This window comes from Triplophysa rosa, linkage group LG13, assembly GCF_024868665.1.
Source record: "Triplophysa rosa linkage group LG13, Trosa_1v2, whole genome shotgun sequence".
NCBI classification, from domain to species: Eukaryota; Metazoa; Chordata; class Actinopteri; order Cypriniformes; family Nemacheilidae; genus Triplophysa; species Triplophysa rosa.
The window spans coordinates 21,900,304-21,915,545 of NC_079902.1; the positions used below are offsets into that span (position 1 = coordinate 21,900,304).

Sequence of the window (15,242 nt, forward strand, 5' to 3'; positions counted from 1 at the left end):
TAAATTAACTTGACAGTTAATCTTTTTGTTAGTAATAATACGACTATTCCGGCGTATTGCGCATATTATTATCTACAGCACTGCTTTATTTGTCTAGGCATACAGCATTTTCATTTTACACTGTGAACTATAACACAACAGCCCTGGCAAAAATAGAAGCGGCTTCTTTAAGAGAGGGGTGCGGGCGCAAAGCATTGTCTCTCTCAGAAGTACGCGCGAGCCAATGAAGAGGCGCGTGACAGAGTTCGGACAGAAGGGGTTTGTCTCACCTGCTCGAAATCACTTCAAGAGGCGCGCGAACAGGACAATTTCAGCTCGCTACAATTAATATGCACGTATCGGACAGTTAACACTTCACTTTAGATAACAGTGATGCGCGCAAGTCTGGGCCGTGCGCCTTTGTGATAGAACCTCTCCAGAAACGCGTCAGTTTCCTGCGTGACAACTTGGCAACTCGTCAGTCCGTGGATTTAACAGTAAACGCGGAGCCCTTTCCACGGTCGACTTGATTTTAAGGTACCGTATCATGGAACTGAAAACAGGCCAAACGCAATGCATGGAAGTGTTGGATAATGCTGATTCGTGATGGAGTCACTGTGATCTCAGTTTCACTATTCTTTGGAATAGCGAAATAATCCGCATGGGCACTTGAGCACTTCAATGAAGCGTATTTGCTAGAAAATAAAAGTGCATACATTGGGGAATAAACGGTGTTGAAGTGTTAGGAATAAAACATTGCAACCTGCGAGGCTGTGCGTAACGAACTAAACCGCGACGATGGAGCACACGGGAATCGAAGAGGTGAACCAGACTCACCAGCAGCACGAGCCCATCAGCTTTGGAATAGATCAGATTCTAAATGGCTCGGACCAGCCGAGCAGCTGCATGCTCCCGAGCCGAACCAGCGACACGGACTACCCGCTCGCGCCCAACGTGTACGCCAACGGCTACAACAGCATGTACAATCCGGCCTGTTCGATGGCGGCGAGTCTGGCAGGTTCCTACAATGTCAACATGAACATGAACGTTAGCATGAATATGAACGTTAACGTGAACTCAGGGAATGCAGGTGGTGTCATCCGCGTCCCCGCACACAGACCCATGCCACCCGTACCTCACCCGTCTGCCCCGCATCCACATAGCATTGCGGCGGGGATGCCCACCGTACCCACAGTGCCCAGCATGGGCAACCCCGCCAGCTTCTCGTTTCCCTGGATGGAGAGCAGCAGAAGATTTGCAAAGGATCGATTGACTGGTAAGACTTATTATTTTCGCGTTGAATTGTATTCGTAGTACTCAATTCATAAAAACTGCCATACAGTCATTGTATGCGCGCCTGACTGACCAGCAGCGAGGCAGACAGTTTATTTGCTGAAATTAAAGATGATTGTGTGTCTCGATCAGTTCATAACAAGCAAATAGCGTAATTTAATGTGACATTTCCGCAGTTCAGCAAACCGGGGACCATTTTGAGAATAATAAAAAAATACTTAAAAATAAATAAATATAACAAACAATATAGCAACAACATTGCAGTTAATAGGCGGATAACGTCCGTGTTCACAATTCTGTATGGAATATAAAGTAACATAAAACAACATAAAATATACAAATAAAAATGTGGTAAGCCTTTTAAATTTACCTTTAGTGTTACACTGTTTTATTTATCTCAACATTCCATTCCGTACCGCATAATATATTTGCTTAAAATTGTTTATATTATTATTAGGCCTAATATTATGATGATGACGATTATTATTATATAGCTACAATAATAAGTTCGAAACAGAAATAGATTGTATTTAGATGTTCCTTTTCCAGTGAAATATGTTGAAGTAAAAAATGATTCAATTCCTCCACCTTTTTTTTAATTAAAAACAAAATTTTGAACGATATTTTGAGAACGTGTTTAAAATCTGTCTATAGCCAAGGTGATTTTAATCTTAAACGTTTATTTTTTAATTATAGTTAATTTTTTAACTTTTTTGTAGACCAACCAAATTTAACACCACATAACCATAAATGAGGGATACATGTTAATGTATAACATAAAAAAGTTAAAGTTCTTTGAATTGATCTAAAAATAAAAAACATGGTTTAACACTACAATTTTAGGGATTTACAATAATTAATTTTTATTTGGCCTGGATTTGGTTTACAGATGTTCCACTGCGCTGAGGCGCACAGCTGTAGGACCAACAATCTCGGCCTGTTATACTGCTAGTTGCTCAATAAAACACACCTTTCAAAAACACAATTTCGTCCTATTAGTTGCATCTGCATGTTTTATGAAACCGGTTACGTCCACATTCTAGATCTACTGTCTCTCTGGGCCTTCAGGACAAATGAATCACGATACAGTGGTAGCAGGGCACTAAGTGTTGCCTGTATGTCACAGCCAGTAGTGATGCGTAATGGCATGTTGACAAATCGTTTTAATCTACGCAAACGAAACGTATATCCAATAGAGATCCAAGAGAGCACAATTTTGGATAGGCCTAACATTTCAAAGTGGGAGGAAAAAACAGAAGTTAAGGATATATTTATATTGCACTGTTACAGAAAGAGAATTCATGATGCTCGTTCTGTAATTATTATTATTATAACAACAAATAGGCTATGCTATTTCATTACATATAGAGAATAAAAATAGCACATTAATTATAATAATGAAAGATAATGAAAAATAGTATGCCTAACGCTGTGTTTGCGTCTATAGCAGTACTTCCTTTTTTATTTGGCCAGCTCTCTTCTTCAAATGACGTCACTCGTAGTGAAATGAAAATGAAGAAGAATATGGATTTCTGGCCATTAAATATTCACAATTCCGCTCTATGCTCATTAATTATTCAAATGAGAAAATGATATGTCAACTGCAAAAGCTCTTTTGTAAATATGCTTATCAATTCTACTCATAGTCACTTAGGGCCGTTCATTTATTTTATTTGATCTCTTCCGTGCTTTGAATGGCGATGGCTGCAATTACTGCAGGATCTACTTCAGCTTTTTTAACGAAATACAATACATCTATTAATACAATACATATATAATAATAAAAATAATAATTATTAACAATAATAGAGGCCTATCTCTCTTTTGATTATTTTTAGACTACTGTTTGCTGAACTAAAATCACAGAAAATGGAGCAATCGCAATAAATAACAAATAATAATAAATACGTAAATAAATGAATAAAAATAAGTCAAGTCTTATTTTTTTACATATGTAGTCAATCGCGTAAAGAATAGTAGGCTACTGCAACTTTTGCATGTTATTCACTTTTCTCAAAGTAAGGCCACATGTCAGCCTCAACGCACTAAGGCCTTGCAAAAATACAATTTCCCCTCGACTATTTTCACCGTCAGTTTGAATTGCATGTCTGCATTTCACCACAAGTGTCACAGCGTGTATAGGTGCACGAACAGGCCTGAGACTCGATACGCACTGCAGGCCGGACATATCATGCGGTATTGGGAGGCGATGAAAGGCTATACCACATGTTTTTTTTAGTTAATTGACTCCTTGGCAGTTTGCAAGTTTATAAAAATCCAGAAATGCATAAACAGATCAGTCGCTCTCAAGTCAATAAACACAGGTGGGTTGGTGGCCGTGAATGCGCGCGGCGGCATTGGCACTTTGAAATGATCGTATTGCCTTATTGCTTGACTGTCTCTGTTAACATCACTGGCGACAACTGCGGGGCGCAAAGAGCTCTTTATATACAAAACTGTTATATTTGAATAATTATTTATTTAAATAACACCAAAAACTACACTGGCACGAGAAGCACATCATGCGTTTTCCATTTACATCTAGGGCCGTAGGCTATTTCTCTCTCACACACGGGCACAGAGGCGTCCACCGATTTCACATCACAGTTTATTCATCAATGGTACATTTATTTTACAGAGCAGCATTACTGGTGGTGATGGGGGGATATTGGGCAGAGCATCACAACAAGGAGCAGGTGATGGTCGTAATCTGATATCACCGGCCTTAGAGAAATTGGAAAATGAAATTGCATGTGGATGGCGCTCTATCTGAAATGACAATAATGATCTTTCCCACCCATAAATACAAATGATTATGAAACTGAGACGAGGCACGTAGCCATGGTGACAGTGTCTAAAGGGAGAGACAATCGTCACTGGCGGCTCTCGAGCGCACGGTTTATGGCCTTTCCTGACAATTATTTTATTTTATTTGATATTTCAATTCCCAGCATGAGGGGAAATTTAAAGGCACGTTCTGTTTTGCCTCAGCGCGCGTAAATAGCGACAAATGCCCATGTTATATTTCAATATCTCGCTTTGAATCCATTACATGTATATTTATTAGATTGCGACAAAGGTAATATTCGCAATGGGAAAGGCAGACGCTGTCGCATGAAGGTGATATCACGTATAACTGATTTTATTACTGTCCGCATATTCTCTAAGGCAAGCTTTGATTTTTTGATGTGCTCACGATAAATTTTATTACACAGACATATCATTTAGAATTCCCTCCGCTGTCGAGAGAGAATACGGAGATTGTTTTGTTTCCAGTTGACCCACATATGTATTTTGCGGGGGAGTGAAGGGTTTCTGGGAAACACGTTATTTGTTTTGTTTGCACATATCCTACAACGTAAAAAAATGACGTCCAAAATTTCCTACTTTATCTTAAAAAACCCAGCAAAAATATAAAAACATAATTGGTAACACTTAACAATAATGTCTAAATTTTAAACATATTATACATAGTATAACTATAACATGAACATATATATATATATATTCATCATTTTTTATCTTTAATTTTAGATATTAATATAAATGCAGTGTTAGTTTATTGTGCATTTAGTTAACAAAAATTTGGGTTTAAACATGTTCCTGTAGTTCAAATGATGTAGCATAAATACAATATGTACCGAATGTTAAAATGACATGTACAATGAACAGTACTTACTGTTAATGTATTGGTATTGTTAGCTCACAAACAAGTGTAACCTTACAGTTTACCGATTAATTTATATCTACATATAATGATGGAAGTAAAAATACTGAATGTTTTCTGTGTGTTTAATTGATGTGGACTCAGACCGCCTGTCACTCAGGATCAGAGCTTTAATTAAAAGCAATCAAATCCAATTAAGCACAGGAATGAAGAGTCTATGCGCTTAATCCAATCAGAAGCCTTTTTACTTGCATGTCCAATAAAAGATGGCAAATAAACTAGGAGGTAGACATTAAGTGTCCTGATCAAAATAAAAAAGTATAAATACCTACTTAGTACACCAATAAAATCAAACTGACTTTTATTGCCTGGTAATGCCATTTTTAAACTTCTTGTTTTTCTCCATTTATCACTGACTGTATCTGAGGAGACCAAAACAGATTCAATGTCAGCCTGGCCTCATATCAGACCTTGAGGAATCCCAGCATGGCTAGTGTGAACTGTTAAGACGTTCCTTTAAGAGTCACAGATTGCACAGCAGTGAATCTTAAATTACACAAGAATAAATGTAGTCCAGCGCTGTGACTATGTTCGCTAAGTTCCGACCTGCCAAAGACAGATTTCGCTCCCTGTTCTAAAACATGAGCAGCAAACCATTGCAAGACTCAAGTTCAGATCAGCAACAAGAATCACATTACTCTAATATAAACATCTCGGTGGAAGGTCACTCTCTTAGTTAAAACAGGTTTTCTGCAAGAAAGGCTTGGGTCTTCTCAATCTTTTCATTTAATTTCATTCTTTCTTGACACTGCACGTTTTTTCTAATATCTCCCTTTTACTTTTGCTTTCTTCAATTTATACAAAGATCCTGCATACACATTTTTCTTGAAATGCTTCACCACAATTTTGTTCTCTCTCGCAACACTGAAGCAAAGCCCTTTCTAAGTTACAGTTTGTTTCAGTTTAGTGCAGAAAGAGAGAAGGTTCTCGTGTTATAATGTTTGCTGTCCACGGGGTTTTGTGCAGTCACACCAACAGGAATTATAACAAAACACTGTTGCTGTATACTCTTTACAAGCGCTACTGTTATAATCCTCATAATCCACTGTTTATCCATTGCTATAATCCTTATTTACCTTTACACAGGGCAACATGTCAAAGAGCTGGCATTTGATGAGACTTTTAACCACAGACTGTTATTCACTCACTGCAGCTCTAAACATTATTGAAATGAAAAAGCACAGTGAAAAATTCAAATAAATACAATGACTTGAGAATTCAAAAACCAAGACCTCTATTTGTAAAACCATGAATAATGGATGAACAATACAGAAGGGCTGAATGAGAAAACAGCCTGTTTCCATTTCAGTGCTATTAGCATTTTGATTAATATAAAGCAAATACAATTTGTCCATGACTCCATGTCTTTACTAAAGTATATGTGCACCTATATCACAATTAAGATGATTGATTTCGTTTAATTTACTTTTTGAGAGTAATTAAAAACATATTTTAGAATAAACTTACATAGGCACAGAGAGACCATCAGGTCAAGAAAGACCCTCTTGGTATGTGTATTTGCTCAAATGGCCATAAATTTACCTGCACATTCATAAAAGCCCTGCAGATAACAATTCACATAATGCCATTCAATTATAAAAAAAAAATGCTTTATGTCTTAGACACAATGAATCTGTGCCCTATATTATACACTACACATATTTTTTCACAACATACAACAATAACAGTCCCAAATGACATTTTATCATTGAAATGGTTTGAATGAAGAGTCCAAAATGAACCAATCCGTTTTTATTTCTTTTCAAAAATAACGTTTTTTATAATGTTATCATATTTTTATTGCGTTTTATGGTGTTAGTTAGCTGTTTTTTTTTAGTTATTATGGCTTGAATCAAAACAAACCAACTGCAGTTTGATTGATATTAATTGGAATGCACAATAAAAAAAACACGAGTTATCTCATATCTCTTCATATGTCGATTTGATTTAAATATAAAATGCGGTGGACTACAAATAGCTATTTTTAACTCATTTATATTTTAATATTCAGGTAGGCCTACTCACTTCCCACTGGTTTTTTTTCAACAGCTGCTCTTTCACCGTTCTCCGTGACGCGAAGGATCGGCCATCCCTACCAGAACCGAACTCCGCCGAAACGGAAAAAGCCGCGCACGTCATTCAGTCGCGTGCAGATCTGTGAGCTGGAGAAACGCTTCCACCGGCAGAAATACCTGGCGTCCGCGGAGCGCGCGACGCTCGCCAAAGCCCTCAAAATGACAGATGCTCAGGTCAAAACCTGGTTCCAGAACAGGAGAACAAAATGGAGGTGCGTTAAAGAACTGCATTTATAATCTGGAAACATGTATATTTTGTAGACACATAACTTAAATAACTTCATTAAAAAAAGGCAAAGTTAAATTTTTAATTAAGTACACTCATGTAATATATAAAGAGTTCATTTGCAAAAACAGCATGTGTGATAGATGATTTGTAAAAATCACGTTTCTTTTTTGTGATATCATGTTTTTATTGTGTTTAATTGTGTTAGTTAGCTATAACTATATATTGTATTTTTTAAGTTACCATTTACTAAATATAATCCAACTGCAGTGTGGTTGATATTAATTGGAATGCACAATAAAATGATTTTTATTGACATAATTTTTGACGTTTTAAATGTTTTTTTTTTTGCAAATGAACTCCTCATGTAGGCTATAATAAGGGTTCTTTTGTCACTTTTTATAGTCTGTTGAACTCTTTCCCGCTAACAATAACCTTTGGGGTAATAGAAAGGATCTGTGGATGTTAATGTACAATAAAAATCATATGAAACCATGTAAATAAAATTAGAAGCCTGCTTTATAATAAAACAGTATAACAAAAAACAAATCCCTAATTTCAGTCCGCAAACATTCTCACTTGATGCTTCAGATCTGCTATTGCTTTCCCGCCTGCAATAAATGTGACTATTTTCCAATTGCAGCTAATTTAGTCAGGAATGAGTTTAAGCAAGCAGGGCATTCAGGGCCTACTGGAAAATCCTCCTGTGGATTTGCTGAGGTTTGCGTTTTATTTGTTTATTTATTTTACATTGGACACCAATTGTCTTGACCAAGCATAAATGTTCAAGCTCTTAAAAGGCTCTATAGAAACTTGCTGCCCATGCACAACAGAGCCCATATACTTCTGAATAATTGAGAGCATGTCCATTCTCTCCCCATAATCTACTCAACCTTTTGCTGTTGGCTCTTTTGGAGCGAATAAGTGCCCAATCTAATTAAGAGCAGGGCTTACTTACCTTTGGTTTTACCAACAGGCTGCAGTAGCAGACAAGAGCTTGCTGGACCTGATTTATTTATAATGAAGCTGAGTCATGGCCTTTAACAAATAAAAAATTATTATGGTTGTTTCTGTATGCCTACTCATCAATATTTATGGAGCTCTACTTAATTCAACAATTATCTGGATCTGTTGAAAGCTGCTGGGAAATATTCATTAGCAAGGTTGCTTCCCTGGATTGTTGAGTTTGCCATGCTTTTAGATGGTCTCTCAGGGACGAGATGCTGGTAAATCTTACATCAGACCTGGACGCTGTGCGGCAACCCTAAAAATAAATACATGTGTCACTTTTAGAAAATCTGACTGAAAAATACAGCAAGATGTTAATAAAATACAATATTATTTAATGTGACAGAATCAAACTCACCCTAAAGGTCAAACACCTTAAAGGGATAGTTCACCCATAAATACAATTTCTGTCATCATTTACTCACCCTTTTGTAATCTCAAACCTGTATGACTTTCTTCCGCAGAACACAAAAGAAGATATTTTGAAAAATGTTATTAACCGGACCCCATTCACTTGCACTGTTTTTGTGTCCATACAATAGAAGTGAATGGGGTCCAGTGCTGTTCGGTTACCAACTTTCTTCAAAATATCTTCTTTCGTGTTCTGCGGAAAAAGAAAGTCATAAAGGTTTGAAATGACAAGAGGGCGAGTAAACGATGACAGATTTTTCATTTTTGATCACTTTAAGGGAATTACTACACATTTATTGTTTTTTTTTTCCTTTCCTGTTATGTTTAGCATATTATTAATGTGACACTTGCTGGGTTAATTTTTCAAACTTAAAATGTAATAGGGCATATCACACAAATGTTATGAATACTGCAGGCGCAATCAAAACATTTGAAAAAATGCCTAGAAATGAAACGAGTGCTCCTTTTAATTTGAAGGCTTTTCAGTTTTGTAATGATGTACAATTTTCAACCGTAGTCTAGAAAGACACTTTGAGAATGAAGGATGTATTTGCGTGTCGATCGTACGGGTAACAAGCCTGTGATCAAATGAGGCGAGTGAAATCGCATTACACATTACAGTGATGCATTTAGCGGTGACGTGTGGCTAATGGACGCCAGGCAGCAGGTATGGAGGAACAATTTAGGCCCTTGTTGTGGATACATTTTGACATGGAGGATAAAGTAATAAAGACAATTTCATAAATCACAGAGTGCCCTCTGAAATGTGAATTCTTTTTATGATAAACGTATATATTGGAAGCCCTGTAATTTGTCGTTTGATGTTACTCCCTTTTAGACTTTGGATTCAATTTGTTGTATAATGCATTTTTGTGCATATTTTTAAGGGGGAAAGTACTTTCAAATTAAATTAAATACAATTTTGCCTCTGATGTTAAGTTTGAATAATCACATCAGACCAAGTCACTGTAACAGAAAACACTAAAAAGCATCTTTTAATGGTGAAATAAAAATATTGTGTGCTCGTGCGCGTGGGAGGCAACAACCCCCCCATTAAACCAGCTGCTCCACCTCCACGTACAAGGAACGTAATATTCACATCTGCTCGTGTTTACATCCAAGGTATTATTAAACGTAAAGGGCCATTAACATTCACGTTTCATTCAAAATGACATTAGTCATATAGAGCACATTGGTTATTTTTCATAAAGGCACAACGTGTGTGTTGTGTACGCTCAGATCTCTCGTGGTAATTAAAACCAGCCTACGACCAGCACTAGATAAACACGTTAGATGACATAATCCACTTTCATTTTTAAAAAGAGGGTCCCTGTCACCGCACATTATGTTGACTTCTATCATGTCTCCGTTGACAGGAGGCAGACGGCGGAGGAGAGGGAGGCCGAGAGGCAGCAGGCCAATCGTCTGATGCTGCAGTTACAACAGGAAGCCTTTCAGAAGACCCTGAGTCAACCTCTACAACAAGACCCTCTCTGCCTACACAACTCCTCGCTTTACGCCCTGCAGAACTTACAGCCGTGGGCCGAAGAAAACAAGGTGACCTCCGTCACCTCAGTCGCATCTGTGGTGTGACCCACACCTGTCTTGTGTGCTATTTAAAATGAGGATTTTATAGTCCGGGTGTAACATTATACAATCCCAATTAGAACTTACTTTGGGTGGATCTCTGACATTTGGACTCATTTTAAGAACATCTGTATGAAGCCACACAGGAAACGTTAAGAGATCTCACTCTGTTAACCTATTTTTTCCAGTCATGTATGGAAAAATTCAATTTCAGTGATTTTTTTTTTGATAGGATCAGCGATAAAATGGCAGTCTAACAACAAAAACTGTATTTTTGTGTACTTGTTTATTGCTCAAGCGGTTTCATTAATACTTATTTAAATCTCTCGGCATGGAACATGAAAGCCTAATATAGTATTCCCAGTTACAATGGAATCAAAATATGCAAATCCACTTCAGGTTTTCATTCCCACATACACATCTGATTGGTCATTTACTCGTCCCTTACGCTACGTTCTCGTTCCTCTTTTCTTCAGCTACCCATCTAAGAGAGGGAGGGGTTATGTCCTCTCCAACCCAAAACCGCAAAGCTGTCTGATGAATTTCATCCATCGAGATGGCTGTTTGTCTACGTGCCATTTGGCATCGAGGAGACTGACTCAACCCCAGACTCGTTCATTCTTGTTCCTTTTATTTGTGGGTTTTTTTTGGACTTTGTAAGATGTGTTTGTGATGCATGTTCTCTACATTACATGTACGAAGAGATGGACTTAATACTGTTAATTCTGTCGAGCTGGAGTCCTTCCTAAAACGCATTTTGGAAGCAATTACGGAGGCACTCTTTCATCGATGTGACATTTAAAAGTGTTTTATATTAAAAAGAATTGTGACTTCTAAATTGAGTAAATGTTTCTATTTAGGTTCGTGTTTCCTTCTATGTAAAATCATCTTAAAGGTGAAGTGTTTCATTTCTAAGCCACTACCATCACGAAACAGAACGGCAACCATCTGCCATTGGTCAGACAAATACTTAATCCCACCCCAAAGCCATGACGTTGGTCAAGCCAATGTTGCTATGTCTGGCTGGTTAAAATGCTCAAGTTTTGATAGCACCACAGAGGCAAAAATGTTTTTTGCTCTTCAGGGAAATCAACCTACAAATAGCTTGCTTATAGTCATCTCTGTGTTAAACCGAGATGCACATGGAACAAAACATGGCTTTACTTTCACCTCCTACATTTAGATTCCAGATCATCATTCACTGTAAGCATCTAATATCCTTCTAGAGAAAAACCAGTTTGTATAAAAAAACACGTTCCTGACACGTATTTTACAGCATTCCTCACCCATGTCCACCCAGACACTGCATGGGCGTAAACAACTGATGGGATCTCTGAGAGCCAGGAGAGCAGTCAAAACAGGAGTTTCCTCATTGGTTACCACAGAAGAGTGATATCAGGGTAACTGAGGGAACGGACGTGGAATCGTGGCAGTTTTATTCGCTGTAAATGAGCCCTCACGTACCGTTCCACACATGGCTGCATCTCCCAGGAAATGCTAAAGAGGTAAACGGATTACAGCTCTTCACGGCCTGTGGCGCTTAGAAAAGAACCAGCGGTTGCACACAACGCATATGGGCCGAGAAAACAAACTTTTGGGTGAATCTAAATGATTAAAATTTAAATATGTTAGAGGGACAGTGCCCCAAAATAACAATTCTGTCATCATTTATTCACCCACGTGTTGTTGAAAACCCGTCTATGACGAAAGACGATGTTTTAAGAAATGTCCATACAACGGAAGTCAATGGGGGCCAGTGTTGTTTGGTAACCAACATTCTTCAAACTATCTTCTTTTGCGTTCCGCAGAAGAAAGGAAATCATATTTCTTTCTGCTGAAACGGAACTGTTTTGAGGGAGGTATAAATGTCACTCGTACAAACTGAAACAAAACATTTTGTTTTCTTTCCTGAACTAAATGTTACTGGAAAACAAAATTAGCCATTAGTTATAATCAACTGACAAAATGAATACAATTATTCTAAGCCTTCATTTCTGTTTTATACGTTTAACCAATCTAATCAAGTACCCCAGGCAGGTAAACACTGCAATAATATATTTGTTTCCATATCAAGCTTTGAAATGTTTTAGAAACTATGCAAAATGAAATTAGTTGTCTGGTTTTAGCCATGGCGCTCCTGGAGTTTTTAGACAAGTTTGATGCCATCTCGCCTGGTTAAGATACTGGCAGTGTAGGTCGGTTGCTACGGAGACACCTCCTCTACCCTCATTTCTTCTGCCAGTCATCTTACTGCTTTCATCTTGCTGTCTATTCTGCAACGTGACTTCGCTCATTTCGCTGAAATTCCTTTCAGCGTCTGTTTTGGAAGCACTTTATTGAGTTTGGCCACAGGTGCTCCAAGCTTCTCTTTGTCCTCCTGATGGCCTTTTATGTTTTTTATCCTATCTATCTGAAGGCCCTCACCTTATCCAATAAAATGTTGGATCCATGTTTTTAGACAGGCTCCTGTTTATCTCACAGACACTACAAACTAATATGAGTTATATGGCTTTCATTGTTCTTCATAATATCTCTGCTTTTTTAGATTGCATCAGATGTCAAACAGTTCTAAGATCCACCGCACCACATTTTTTTCACACTGTAGTGTGTAGTCACTCAAATCTTCCAAAAGAAAAAAAAGGGAAACAATGGGAAATCTGTGGAACAATCTTGTCTCAAGTATTGTTCCGTCAAACACGTCACCAAAGGAAAGCAATAAAGAAAAACATCAGATATACCTGTAGTGTTATTGACAGATCTAAAATGCTGATCCACTCACCTGCACACGTCTGTGAAAATCAGATGTTCTCTTTCAGAAAGAGATACAGGTCTGTGAAGTCCTCACCCTGATGATACGAACTGTGATACGTTGAGAAAAACATAAAAGAAGTCAATGTTTCATCATTGCAGTGGTAGACTTATACATAGGCCTTGGATGGTTAAGAAATTGGGTCCTCCTCTATTGGATCTAAACCATTTTAAATAGATAATAATCATGTGCTTTCGATGCTTAAGCAAATGCTGTTAAATTAAATTTGAGTATTATGTACTGCAAAACTTCTCAAATTAAAAAAACACAGTAGTATTTATTATTAGGACTGTCACGATGATGAAATTTGGCTGACGATTAATTGTCTACTCAATAATTGCAATTATGCCGATTAATTGTCAGTTTAAAGGCTTTGACAATTATAACGATTAATTACAATTAATTTATTCAATGAATAAAATATACTGTAGATACATTAAGAAATGTGAAAATTCTATAAATAACTACATTCCCTATAGAGTGACCTTAACAGAAAAAACTGAGATATGAGGATGATGCCATCCTGCTGAGTGGATGCTGCAAATCTGGAATCACTTTAATAAAACCCATAAACACAAAAAGTACAAATCTGATACAACTCAAATGATGAAGAAATGTCATTCGAACGCATCAGTGAGTGCAGATCAAGGAAGGTGGATGTAAAATGCTGCAGATCACCTTGTTTTCTAAGGATTTACAATCATTGCAGTTCTCTGAAATAATTGCGACTAAGTCAAATAATTGCGATGAGACAATTATTTAATAATTGTGACAGCAATATTACAATTTATTATAGTAAACTTGAGTAAAATACCAAGATAGGACTGTGTTTTTACATCTTGCTATAATAAATATAACAGTTTGTCAGTTGACTAATATACTACACAACACTACAGTATACGTTAACAAATTGTAATACATCTTAGCATATTACAAATTACTACAGTTTACTATAGCAAACCTTAAAGTAAACAACAATATTTTTTTCATGTGGGACTGGCATATCTAAAAACCAGCCACCATGCTTTAGATGTAGGCATTGACCATTAAAAAGCCATAACAGTCCACTCCTACGTTAAAACTTAATTCAGGTCCCACATTATAATTTACCAACAATATTTTGCAAGTGTCAAGTGAAGTATGAGAACAAACGTTAATTGCACATGTGCACTAAAAAAGGGAGGCGGCCTATGCAATGGGTCACCATGTCATAAACATGTCAATATCAAGTTTACACCCTCCATTTGAGGACTTATGAAAGAGAAGGGTTTGTTAAAATGTTAAGGAAGGTGTTGACAGAGGCCAGAGACTTCAGAGAGATATGGTACAGCCCGAGCATGTTTTCGGGAGTGTCATCAAACATGTGTATATGGGTCACTCACGTTAAAGTGCTGCCTGTTTTGAGCTGTGCTCTCAAAATGGCTTTTTTTCTCCAAACGCCAGCATGAAGGGTGGAAGCGATTATCTTTAGTCCTTATGTGTTGCTGTCACCTCGAAAAAAAAGAAATCAACTAATCCTCTGAACAGTTTAATAATAGACGCGAGGCCTACTGACCTACAAATCGTTAAATGAGCCAATGGGGTCTGTTGACAATTTTGTTGTCACATTTACCTGTCAATTAATTCACTTAATCCCTCACATGTTGGTTAAACGTGATTGAAGCGTCTTGTTCAACACTTTTGGACCTACCGCCAAAACACCGCCCACTAAATATACGTCATCAAACCGAAATGTTTGGCAGGCATCAGCTCTGGATGGGCTGAGTTAAAAAAAAGGTCTGGCGTTGTTTTGTGCCGAATTTTCAATTCACTTATTTCAGCGATTTGTCATTTATTTTGAGTTATGTTGACATCATGAAAATTAACAATGGTTTCATTAGGTTTTGGCTCCATTTTTATTACCATCGTTTTACTACAACTATTGTGCTTATTGTAGTAAAACCAGAGTAAATTAGTTTACAATGATTTGCTACAAATAAAGTAATATCAAACTGCCTGTAATTAAACCATGGTTATTTTTCGTAAGGGTGTATCTGATTCATCTATTTGGAACTGAAAAAATTGTTTCAGTTTCATCTTAAAAATTACTTAGCATTATTTAATAACAAAAAATATTTAAAGCTTAAA

The 15,242-nt window shown here is 37.2% G+C and overlaps 1 protein-coding gene across 2 annotated transcripts; it reads left to right on the plus strand.

The window, feature by feature from the left end:
- Nucleotides 1-264: 264 nt before the first annotated feature.
- Nucleotides 265-11,129, plus strand: tlx2 (T cell leukemia homeobox 2). 2 transcript variants are annotated; one of them, XM_057349704.1, is made up of 4 exons: nt 265-1,255; nt 7,049-7,286; nt 10,096-10,276; nt 10,783-11,129. In XM_057349704.1, the coding sequence occupies exons 1-4, from the start codon at nt 778-780 to the stop codon at nt 10,792-10,794; spliced, it is 909 nt and encodes a 302-aa protein (XP_057205687.1). In that variant the 5' UTR covers nt 265-777; the 3' UTR covers nt 10,795-11,129. The 2 variants fall into 2 exon arrangements, with proteins under 2 accessions (XP_057205687.1, XP_057205686.1); XM_057349703.1 differs by lacking the exon at nt 10,783-11,129 and having other exon boundaries at nt 10,096-10,764.
- The last annotated feature ends 4,113 nt before the right edge of the window (nt 11,130-15,242 follow it).

What these genes read in the sequence shown, in the direction of transcription:
- tlx2 (XM_057349703.1), top strand. Translation starts at nt 778, where the DNA reads ATGGAGCACACGGGAATCGAAGAGGTGAACCAGACTCACCAGCAGCAC. An exon ending in TGCAAAGGATCGATTGACTG is followed by an intron (nt 1,256 to 7,048) that starts GTAAGACTTATT and finishes TTTTTTCAACAG; the next exon opens with CTGCTCTTTCACCGTTCTCC. An exon ending in AACAGGAGAACAAAATGGAG is followed by an intron (nt 7,287 to 10,095) that starts GTGCGTTAAAGA and finishes CTCCGTTGACAG; the next exon opens with GAGGCAGACGGCGGAGGAGA.